The sequence below is a fragment of the Equus asinus genome, chromosome X, assembly GCF_041296235.1.
Source record: "Equus asinus isolate D_3611 breed Donkey chromosome X, EquAss-T2T_v2, whole genome shotgun sequence".
Lineage (NCBI taxonomy): Eukaryota > Metazoa > Chordata > Mammalia > Perissodactyla > Equidae > Equus > Equus asinus.
Genome location: NC_091820.1, coordinates 5,584,408 through 5,596,716, shown reverse-complemented (window position 1 = coordinate 5,596,716; position 12,309 = coordinate 5,584,408). Strand labels below are relative to the sequence as shown.

The 12,309-nt window shown below is 39.2% G+C and overlaps 1 protein-coding gene across 2 annotated transcripts in view; it reads left to right on the top strand.

The window, feature by feature from the left end:
• Positions 1-12,309, top strand: part of ANOS1 (anosmin 1) — a 177,701-nt gene that overhangs the window by 155,287 nt on the left and 10,105 nt on the right. The window contains exon 9 of one of the 2 annotated variants that reach the window (XM_070502495.1): positions 2,920-3,060. In XM_070502495.1, coding sequence (XP_070358596.1) covers positions 2,920-3,060 — 141 coding nt within the window. Of the gene's footprint in view, positions 1-2,916; positions 3,061-12,309 lie in introns of both variants that reach the window. The other variant, XM_044768171.2, reaches the window with a different exon arrangement.

Here is a 12,309-nt window from a genome sequence, read left to right as displayed (position 1 = left end):
CTCACCCACCCCCACACATACACTGGAATTGGGTGCAGAACCCTTAAGCCTAATAAATATTTCTCAGTTATCCAGACATTTAAGTGAACTGTTTAAACTAAAGTTTTCTAAATATGGGCCCAACTAATATAAGTATCTATTCTCTGTTAATCAGATCCATTGGATAGATGATTTAACAGGCATGCCAGCGAAAGGAAAAGTAAATTGATGCCATTTTTCTTCTGGGGTCTCCACTTTTTCTTTACTGATCCTGTCTTACCCCAGGTCGGGAGTCTTCTCCCCATAAATCCTCATCTTTCCCTCTTCCTCCCCTTCCCAAGAATGCAAATCTCATAGCTCTATTAGAATCTAAGTTTCCATAATGCATTTCTTATCAGTATGTGATCAACACAGCTTAACCTATTATCTCTCAAAGAGCTACTTGGAATTCAGAAAGCAGAGAAGTCTTGTGTCAAAGGGCAGAATTTCTAAGTATGCAGCTCCTAAAATCAATGAGTGGGAGAGGTTTGAGGCAGGGGAAATTTTTGGTATCATCATTAAACCATATAAAGTGTCACCTGGCTTTCTATAAGGAGGCTGTGCTTAATGATGGAGGAACATAAGCTCGACCTGAGATGGCCCTGGGATTAAATTTCAACCTCACTACTGCTTGAAATGGATGGAATCGGACACGATTCTTGATATTTTTGAGTCCTACTTCTTTTGCCTTTAACATGTGTATGCTAATTCCTCTTTCTCAGGGTCTGCAAACTACGGCCCACAGGCTAGATCCTGCCCACCGCCTGTTTTTGTAAATAAAAGTTTACTGGCACTTGGCCACAGTCATTTGTTTATAGACAGTCTGTGGCTGCATTTGTGCTGTCATGAGAATTGAGCAGTTGGGAGAGAGAGCCTATGGCCCACAGAGCCAGGAAAATTTACTCTCTGGCCCTTTGCTGAAAGGTTAATGACCCCTGTTCTATTTCATAGGATGCCTGTATGAACAGGAATAAAATGGTGTCAGAGCTCACCAAGCAAACCAAAACCCACCAGGAACACACCTGGAAAAAAACTTGTTTATTGCCCTTGCTGCCACAAAGGACAATGTACCCCAGAAAAACATGTTTGCATCCCCTGTCAAAGGATTACTGTGCTAAATAACCTAAGTAAAACACCCCACACAGCCCAGGCGAGCAAGGATTTGGTAACAGCTCTAGAGCTGTCAATTCATGGATTTCATTTCATTTCATCCAATTTATGCTTAGTAAGCAACTATTATCTGTGTGTCCCTGAGTGAGGCAGGGGAAATCCAAGGGAGAGGAGAATAAGGTTCTTTCGCTGGAGGAGTTCAAGGTTGAGTTGGAGAAACAAATTAAAGGGGGAAAAAAGTGATTTAAAACTGGGAAAATATAGGAACACCGAAGAGGGGTTCATTTCCGTTTATCCCGGGAAATCTGCACCAAGGAAGGCACATAGGGAGTTTGGAAGGACGGAGAGTGTTGTACCAGCAGCACACGCAAGTAGTGCTGGTGCCTTCGGAGCGGAAGACATCGGAAACATCGTGACGAAGGAGCCCAATAGACTGTAGGAATCAAGAATGGCACAAATGGGAAATGCAGCTAAATTAAAACGGCAACAGAAAAAGAACACTAAAACTAGAGCCAGATCATTATCAAGAAGTGACCTAGGCTAGAAAGTTTGGATTACCTGATTCAAAGAAATATTTCCTGGTTTTGTTTTTGTTTTGTTTTTTTGCTTGATTACAGCCTATCTCTATGTCCGTTAGATATGGGATATTTAAGGCTTGGGATCATTCTGAATCACTTTTATATTGTCCTTGCTTTGCAATGAGTGTGTGTTTAATTTTTAAATAGACAATAGGAAAAAATGCATGTTAAAAAAAGTAGTAACGGACATCCTCACACACTCTCCATCTTATCTTTCCAAAAGTATCCCGTCTCGTATTGAAACAATCTTACAGTGGATCCTTATAACTCATTCCCTCAGAAGGCCTTTGGCTATGTTCCAAAGAATCCGTACCAGAGGCTTGTCACACTTAGGCAGTTCCTTCCCTCCCCACCTGTGCTCCTGTGGCCCGCACCTCCCTTGCGGAGAGCCCTCTCACCGTGGGCGCGCTGTGATCGCCTGCGGCTGTGGCTTCCGCTATTTCAAGAGCCTCGGGTAGGAAAGCTTTGTGTCTCCAGCCCCTAGCTCAGCGCGCCTGGCACTTAGTAATTGGTCCCCAAATATTTACAGAATGAATGGATGAATGTCCCCTATATTCCATTCCCCAATCTAACATATTGTTGCCTTTGTGTTTCATTTCGTTTGCTGAGTATCTTAATATTTCACATTAATATCTGTCAGAGCTCAGGATGTCTGTCACTAGTTTGAACAGTACGTTGATCAATCGTTGGCTGCGGTGACTGATTGGGAAATCGATTGGGTTGATGCCGTTTGTACTTTTTACTTCTAATTTGACAAAGTTGAACCATGTTTCTGTCTAGGGCCTCGAACTAACAGATATTGCTGTAGAATGCTGGTACTTCTGGGCAGGGCTAGCTACATTGTTTTCATGAAGTAGAATTTTAATGTTCTTTTGTTTACTTCATAACTACAAAAAAAACTATGTATAATGAGAAATACTATTTATACCTGTTACTTAAGTGGGAGCATATTTCAACCCAGTGAATACACGTTGATTACCAATTTAAAATCTGGGGATTGCGTGTAATATACTTTTAGGCATTCCAACCTGTTATGGGGGGAGTGTCAGCGACTTGAGCATGAAAGAATCTGCAGTTGCATCCCATTTTAGTTTAAAAAACAGCCACTAAATATGAATGAATAACAGAATAAAATTAAATACACTGGGATTGATATCAGGCTGTAGAATTATTTTTAACAAGTAAATTAGAATGCTGTACTTTGTTGCAGAAGAACAACTTGGGAAAACTAAAAAAAGTGTGATGCAAATACAGCCCCCTTTGCAAAGACGGCCCACTCGCCTCCTGGAAATTGGAGCTCCATTCTATCAAGACAACCAACTGCAGGTGAAGGTTTACTGGAAAAAGACCGAAGGTGCGCAAATGTTCTTTGTTTATTTGTTATTTGCTTTGACTAGCACAATGATATAAAGGCACTTGTGAAAAAGTCAGGGTCAAGCCACAGTATAGATATTAAGGAAAACAGTAGCTGAGTAAAACACTTTTATTTTTTCTTGCCTTTCTGTGCTGAAGTCTAAATGGGTTGCCCTTGATTCCCAGGAATCTGTATCACATTTTGAAATCAGCGACGGTTGACTCATTGAATGTTATCATTTCAGGGGTGTTGACCTGTCTTCATTTCTTTCCTAGAAGGTCAAAACACTCAAAATAGTCATTATTTTACACTGTAAATTTTTGTTCTAAATTAGTTTTTTTATTTAAAAAAGACCCATAACACAAATAATTTGGAAAATAGAAAAAAAGTCACTTATCTGAGCATCATTTTATGGAAACAGCATTTTGGTGGCTTTCCCTTTGCAAGTTTTCTAGGCATCAGTTCTTCGCTCATTATATATATATAATATATAAATAATAAGTATATATGTAAGCCATGCACACGTATTTTCATATACTATTATATGAGTATTCTATATTGTCATGTATTTTTCATAACATTTTAAAATCAATGCCTTGTGTGGATACACCATAATATCATAACATACCTCATTATTCCACTACAGTAAAACATTTTATGCCTTCAGAGTTTCCATTTTATAATTAATATGGCAATGAACATTTATCCTTAGAATAAATTTGGGGTTTTTTGGTGAGGAAGATTGGCCCTAAGCTAACATCTGTTGCCAATCTTCCTCTTTTTGCTTGAGGAAGATGGTCCCTGAGCTAATGTCTATGCCAGTCTTCTTCTATTTTGTATATGGGACACCACCACAGCATGGCTTGATGAGCTGAGCATGGGTTGGCGCACAAGATCCGAACCCATGAACCCTAGGCCACCAAAGCAGAGCACGAGAACTTAACCACTATGCCACTGGGCCAGCCCCCTTTTTTTTTGTTTTAATATTTGTTTTTAGGATAAGTTCATTTTATTTGTTTTATTCTTTGAATATTTATTTTCCTTCATTGAAATAGTGCTTTTAAAATTATTTGACATACATTTTTATCTTTATCACTTCTATGCGTTTTAGAAACATAAGCAAAACAGATTGTTTCAAGAGTTCAGTTTTAAAAATTCTTCTAATTCTTCTGAAGTGCTATTTTACTCAGGGTATCTGCCCACGTGCCATAAGGAATATTGATGTTGGAGGTCTTCATGTTCCAGAATATTTTTCCAAGCTGCTGACATCCATTCTGCAGCTACAATGATTAACATTAATATTAATGTTTTATTACTATCATATATTAATTAAAATTAAATTTCATTTATTCAATATTATTTATTAAATTTAAAGTTATATGTTAATATATCCATATTACTGAGTTTAATAATAGTTTTATAATCAATATTAAATTGTAAGACTTATTTGGCCTACTGTATTTATCAATTTTAAATTAGAATTGTATGTCAGGATGTTATATTAATATTAGTAAAACATAACATTTTATTAATATAACATTGGGAAAGTAAACATCTAACGTAATGAAATGAAAATGTATGCATATAGAAAATGAAAACATCTTAAGCATGCAAGAGTAACCACCACCACACTGACTTCTGAAATTGAAGGTTTGTTTTGCCTGCATTTCAAGTTTGTATGAATGGAATCGTACAGTTTGTATCTGGCTTCTTGTAGTGAACATTATATGGGAAATGGGAAATTAATCCATTCTGTCGCATGAAGCAATAGTTCATCTATTTATATTGCTGCATAGTAGTCCCTTGTACACCTCAATTCATGTATCTTTTCAGCTGTTGATGGAGATCTGGTTTGTTCTAGTGATGGGCTTAAGAAGAATGCTGCTATGAACATCCTGCGAACACGTGTCTTTTGATGCACATGTGTACATATTCTCCCATAGAGGTGGAATTCTTAGGTCCTAGAGTATGTTGAGCTTTAGAAGATGCTAACAGTTTCCCAAAGTGGTTGTACCAATTTACCTTCCCACCCGTGGGGTATAATGGCCCCAGCTGTGCCATTCTCTCCATCTTGTGGAATTTTCCGTTTTTAAGTGTAGGCATTGTGTAGTGATAGCTCAGAGTTGTTTCAACATGCATTTTTCTTATCATCAAGTTCTTGAGCACCATTTTGTAAGTTTATTGGCATTGGACCTCCTTTTTTCGAAGCACTCTTTAAACTAGTTAGCCAGTCTGTCCTGCAAGAGTTCTTTGTACATTGAGATATGTGTCATCTGCTGGTTTCATGAATTATCAGTATTTTCTCCCACTCTGATCCACTCTTACCTTTTTTAACTTTCTTAATGTTTTTTAATTTTAGAGTTGATCAGTTCATCATTTTGTTTCCTTTAGGTTTAGTGGTCTTTGTGTTATGTTTAAGAAATCTTTGCTTATACGAGAGTCACAAAGATACTCTCTTTGTCTCTTGGAATCCATATTGTTTCTCTTTCTCTTAGACTGACTTTCACTCAGATCGAGTTTTGTTGTAGGGGGCCAGTGTAGGGAGTCTTTTATTTTTCTTTCCCTCTTGATCTCCAACTGACCTAGCATCATTTATTTAAAAATGATTCTTTCCCCAAAGCTCTGTGGTGCCACCTTTGCCCTAAATCAAATACATATTTTCAAGTTATTTTTGAACTTTTCTATAGAGTCATTTGGCATATTTTCCCAACTTTGTGGCAATATTACATTGCCTTAACTACTGTAAATTGATAAATATTTTTAATACTAGTCCTCCACTTTTTTACTTCTTTTTCAAATTGTCTTGACTATTCTTGGCCCTTTGCATTTTTATATAAATATTTACATGAGTTTGTCAGTTTCCACAGGACCTTCTGAGATCTTTATTGAAAATGCAATTAATCTGTATTTCAATGACTGGAGAATTCACATCTTAAAATTCTATAAACATGACATACCCCTTTATTCAGGTTTTAAGACTTTCTCTCAACAGTATTTTATAATATATCATGTAGAGGTGATAACACCTTTTAATATGATTATTCGAAGGTATTTGTGTTTATTTTAATCCTGTTACAGATGGCATACGGCTTCCTCAATTTGACTTCCTAGTGTTTGTTGCTGGTATATATAAATGTTATATTTATATATTGACTGCGAATCCAACTATATTGTTATATTACTTTGTTCATTATAACATTTCATGTGATGATTCCTCTCCGTTTTTCTATAACTCAATCATGTAGTCTGTAAATAATGATAATTTTATATTGTCCTTTCCACATCTTTGACGTTTTCCTTCTTTCCCTCGCCTTACCACTGGCTAAGGCAGTCAGTACAACGTTGACTTAAAGTGAGGATTGCAGCCATGATGTTTATTTTTAAAAATTGTTTTGCTCCTTCATTTCTGTTTATTCAAAAAAAAAAGATTGAACAGAAGCACTATTTTCTTTCTTTCTTCTTAGTTACTTGGTTGATCGTTTAACAATAATTCACCAGAATATTTATATGGAAGAAAGCTAACAGTATTTGCAACTGAGAAAAGTCACTGTAAATGTGTATCTTTAAGGAACTATTCTATATAAAACCTTGTACACTTGTGAAGTCATATTTGAAACAGAATACCATAGAGTTTAAGAATACAGTCTTTAAAATAAGATATATTTTGTTTCAGAGCCCGGGTCAACCACTCACTAACTGTATGATGGTGGGCAAGTCACTTAACCACTCAGTGTCTAAGTTTCTCATCTGTAAAATGGGAATAATGATCCCCGTCTCATAGAAGCATTGGGTGAAATAATGGGATCCATACGTGTGTGTGCGCATGCACGTGTGTATGTGTGTGCGTGTTGGTAATGGATTTATATATGTATGTGAATATTTGCTTGTTGTATTTTTTCCCGCTTTATTGAGATAGAGTTGACATATAAAGTTGTGCACGTTTAAGATGTACAATGTGATGATATATGTATTTATTGTGAGATGACTGCCATAATAAGGTTAATTAACACCTCCAGGCATAGTGTTTAATTGTAAGGTTTGTGAAGACACCCTTTAACCAGATGAACAAAATTCCCTACTGCTCTTATTTGCAAAGTTTTCATCATGAATGGGTACTGGTTTTTATCAAATGTTCTTCCTGCACGTGATGAAATGATCAAGGACTTGTTCTGCTGTATTCTATTAGTGTGATGAACTAAATGGAAAATGATTGATTGCCTCCCAGGTTTGTTGTGAGGATTAAGTGAGATTACACATACCATTGCTTTGGAATAACGCCTGGCACAAAGTAGCCCTTCTCTAAATGTAAGGGTTCTCCTGAGCTTCCTGTAGGCGGAGCCCTGAAGAATGGCCAGAGGGCAGGGAGGAGACAGGCCCTGGGAAGGAGGGAGACGGCCTCTGAGCAGGAGGCTTCAAATGGCTTTGGGATTGACGCTCTGCTTTTCTCCTTCACAGACAACCAAGTGCAATGCTTTAAAAAAGGTTTTCAGAGGCCGGCCTGGTGGCGCAGCGGTTAAGTTAGCGTACTCCACTTTGGCGGCTCCAGGTTCGCAGGTTCAGATCCTGGGCGTGGACCTAGCACTGCTCACCAAGCCATGCTGTGGCAGGCGTCCCACATATAAAGTGGAGGAAGACAGTCACAGATGTTAGCTCAGGGCCAGTCTTCCTCAGCAAAAAGAGAAGGGTTGGTGGCTGATGTTAGCTCAGGGCTAATCTTCCTCAAAAAAAAAAAAAAAAGGTTTTCATTATCCAATTTGCAATACAAGTGCTATTAAATTTAAGTGTCTTATTAAATTTGGCACATGAAAAGGGATTAATCTTCATTGCACTATATCAGCAAGCAGGAATAATGGTCAATACTCCCATGCAGTAATCATTTGAGTGCATGACAGCCAAGGAATCGTGCCTGTCTTGAAGATCATTCACGAGCGTGTACATATACATATACACACATTAAATCATCCTGGCGCTCAGGAGATAGCTATGCAGTCGAACTGTGAGTCTGAACAGGAGCTATACTACAGTACACTTACTTTGCTGTCAGTCTGCAAATGTTGGTTGCTTTCCACCAGATCACAGGGCCGCTTCCTAAGGTACTAAGAACAAGTCATACTCTAACTAGAGTTTTCTGTTTTTCCAAAAGCCCTTTTCCTTAAATTATATCCACCTCATTTAGCTTTTTCTTTTAAATTTGAAAGCCAACTTGAAACTCAATGGAGCCTCATTTTGCCAGAGCACTTGGTAGGAGACTGGGAGAAGCTTCGGGAATCCGAAGCAGAACGAGGTGGAGAGCACGTGTGCCAGACTTACTCCACAGTTTTTCTCCTTCCAGAAGCCTTTTAGGCAGTCACCATGTGACGCATAGGATCCCAAACCACAGTTTCCCCAGACATTTGTAAAACATGTGCACATTCATAAGTCACAAATGTAGGAAAGGAGATGCCTTTAAAGAGTCCTGCTGTTGACATGACTAACAGTCCTGCTATTACATGAATCCTGTGTAGAATGTGAATATGAGTTCTATTTCTGTCGTGGAAAGGATGCTTTGGCTGGATTTTCCGGACTTTTGGACTCTGTAAAGTTAAATATTGTTTGCACCGTGTGCCGCTCAATAGACCCATCTTAAGTGGTTTTAGACTCCATGACACAAGGAGCTGACTATCCTCGAATTATAATGGATTCCCACCAGTGGATACACTGAGTCGAAAACCAAAAAGGACTGAGTACTTGTGCCAGGTCAGGGTAGAGGAGGACGGCGCCCACTAATCAGACAAAATTGTTCGTAGAAATTGGTTCTTAGATGTCACGTTTCCTGAAAGTGACGGCGGGCAGGCTGTTGGTTTCAGACTTGGAGTTAGGAACTGAAAAACACAAATCTGTTCATTTCCCTCGGAATTTCCCAAAGAGAGAGCTTCAATTTTTTTGTCTTATTTATTATGACACCATATACTTCTGTAGGCAAATGAATCAAACAGCAGATATTAGCCCTTCTCATCTTATTGCATAAGGTTGTTGGGTTACCATAGTGAAGGCTCTGGAAGAAAATAAATCTCTTCAACAGCGAGTTTGCAGAGCAAATGGTATTTTAAAAGGAGTAGCTCACTTAGCTCATTTTATTAACTAGTAACTTTATTCTGTTGACGTCAGCTAAGTTTTAATGTGTAATAATAGAATCCATGATTGATTGTTAGGCTTTTGGGCTTTAGACTTAGCATTTTTAGTCTACAAATATGAAAAATTGGATCAGAGAGAGAAAACATTCATCTGCTTTGAGTAGAAGTGTCTTAGACCTAGTTGGTGTTCGTAATTCTAATTTTAACTGTAGAAAATCAGAAAGTTCTGTCTTATCAAAGCATTTTTACAATTATAAAGAGAACGAGGCATTAGTCCGTGACAAGTTGTCATTCAACTAATGTTTACTGAGCACCTACTACCTGCCAGGCACTATTTCTGGTGTATGGACACTGCAAAGAAGCAGAAATTCCTGCCCCATGGAGCTGGCATTCTCTAAGGCCTTTCTAGTCTTGCACCCCTCCCCCAGGGTCGTGAGTTCCAGCTCTTTGTTCGGAGGCTGTTGTTCTGTGGCTCCCCAAGTGGCCTCCACCTCTCAGAGCTGTCATTTCAATAACCCCAGCCTTCTTGATCATTAGACTTTTGCGATTTTAGGAATTAACGTTTAATTAAAAATTTTGGAGCCCTTCATGTGTGCCAGACCCTATGAGTTGGGTATATTTGAGAAACAAATTAGGTGAATCTAATTTTTGAAGCATAGTGAAAGTAAATTTCAATATTTAAAAATACTTTTCAAATACTTGATAGGTCCTGCAGTCATATCCTAAAATACAAGTCCTTAGGATTTTAACAATTGGCAAGATGAAGCTAAAGACAAGATGTTTGTGTAAGGGACTTCCATGAAGCAAATATCTATGAATTGATTTCTTTGAAATTGAGCTCAAATAACATACACATTTTTTAATTTGCATTTTTAAATAAATGTCCCCAAACTGGCCTTTTGGGAACACCAAAATTATGCAGTGCACAGCCTACACAACTGTAAGCAGTTGCCCTTGCGTGGATCTCAGGATAGAGTTAGAGATAGAAATTTGAATCGGTAGGAATTATAGACGTGTATTGTAGATGTGATCCATCTCCCTCGAGAGAGAGAGAGAGAGTTTGAAATGAGAATGGGAGAGGGTGGACTGGGCCCTGGCCGTGAGGATAGAAGGACAAACAAGCATGATCCAGCAGAGGACACAGATAGTGAGTGTCCAGAGGAATTGGAGAAAATGGGGAGATTTGAGACAGAAGCCAGGGGGAGCAAGGATTTCCAGCAGAAAGGGAGGGCTGAGTAATGTCAGAGACTGCAGAGGCTGCAAGTAAGATGTTGAAAATGATCTTTTGTGTTGAGTGGCCTTGCAATGATCACTATTTAAGTAAAATTATATAATCTGAACCATGTCAGTCTGGTACATTAGCACCAGAGTGTGAGGATTGGATTAAAGGCAACAACTGAGAATGCTGTAGAATTCCTGAGGCATTTAAAGAAGGAAGCTGCCTTATGCTACTGACTTGAAAATGAAAAGAGATACAGTTGATGCTCATGATTTACAAATTCTGTGTTTGCAATTCATCTACTCACTAAAATTTATTTGTAACCCCCAAACCAATACTTGTGGCGCTTTTGCACTCGTTTGCAGAGATGCACATGCACAGAGTGGTAGTGAATTTCATACCCCACGTACACGTTTTCAACTGAAGTCGGACAAGGACGTGCTGTGCCTCCTTGTTTCAGCTCTTGTACCATCAACGAGTGTCCTTTGCATGGTCTATGAAGTGTCATGGTTTTTTGCTTTGTTTTGTTTTGTTTGTATTTTCTTGCTTTTATGGGGGGCAGGGGGGGACGTATTGCTGTTTAAAATAGCCCCCAGGTATAGTGCTGAAGTGCTGCTTAGGTTTCTAAGCCTTCTAAGCCAGAAGGCTGCCCTGTGTTTTCCAGGGGAAATAGTTGGTGAGACACGCTTCATTCGGGCGTGAGTCATAGTGCTGTTGGCGGTGAGTTGAATGTGAATGAATCTCTGTACGGTCCATCCATGAAACGGAAGAGGAAATTTGCTGGTTTATACAGGAGGCCGCTCTGTAAGGTGCTGGAATAACATCCATAGTGTGTGATGAAGCTATGGAAAATGTGAAAAAAGTGACTAAATTTGTGGTTCTTGAGACGACGACTTATGAAACAAGTACAGGAGACAGCATTATTGTGAGGCTGAAAGCTAAGGAAATGTACATGCATGCTCCCCATGTCATGAAAATGTTTGCACCTGTTTTCTTTCTGTGCTTTTATAAAGAAACCTGAGACTTAATTATGAATTTGTAAGAAATATATATTAAATCAGCTGCCTTTAAACAGAAACACACATAAAATAGGATGTATTGTTTGGCTGACAAAAATTTTGGGCCCACAGGTTCTCAGGAACCTAACCCTGTATGTCCCCTAGAAGTAAGGATTCAGGAGTCACTAAGTCAGTGTTCACGGTGATTTGATAAACCATAACTACCGTGAATAATGAGAATTTATTGTATAGACATCTATGCTAAATGCCTGCCATTTTTTGACTAAGCTTCGAAAAACATGGACTGCTGTGTATATGTTTGAAAATCTGCCAGAAAGGAATGCTAAAAGACAACTTGTGCTTTTTAATCGTGTTTTCAAGTGTAGGTTTTATTATTATTCAGGAATGGGGGAGCCATCAGATCAGGAGACGACTGCCATTGAAGGGATAGTTTGTTCCTCGCAGTTCCCAAGAAGAGGGGCCCACCACACCACACAGGGCCACACGAGGAAACACCAGGGTGCTCAGGAGGCAGAGGTTGACAGGAACACTGGTCAGGAGCCTTTATTGTGGCTTCTGCAGGAAGAGCGGGCGAGGAGGCTTCAGACTGGCTCGTGTGAATGATTTCAGCGGGCTCTGGGGCATAGGGACTGTCCCTCATTGCCTGGGACCTAGCCCTCTGGTGACTAGGGCAGGTGATGGTGGCCCAGAGTGTGAGAGCCCACCGAGGAGATGCTGGGGTTGGGGCTCTGGATGAGCTGGTTTGCACATGAAAGGCGTGCTTGCAGGGGTTAGTTTACTGTCTCTAGGAAGTGGCTAACCCTGGAAGGGGCAGTCCCTTCCAGCAAGGCCCCAAGATATCAAAACGTCAGAAATACAGGAAACAAAAATCGTGATTAGATGAAAGTCAATCTGAAGG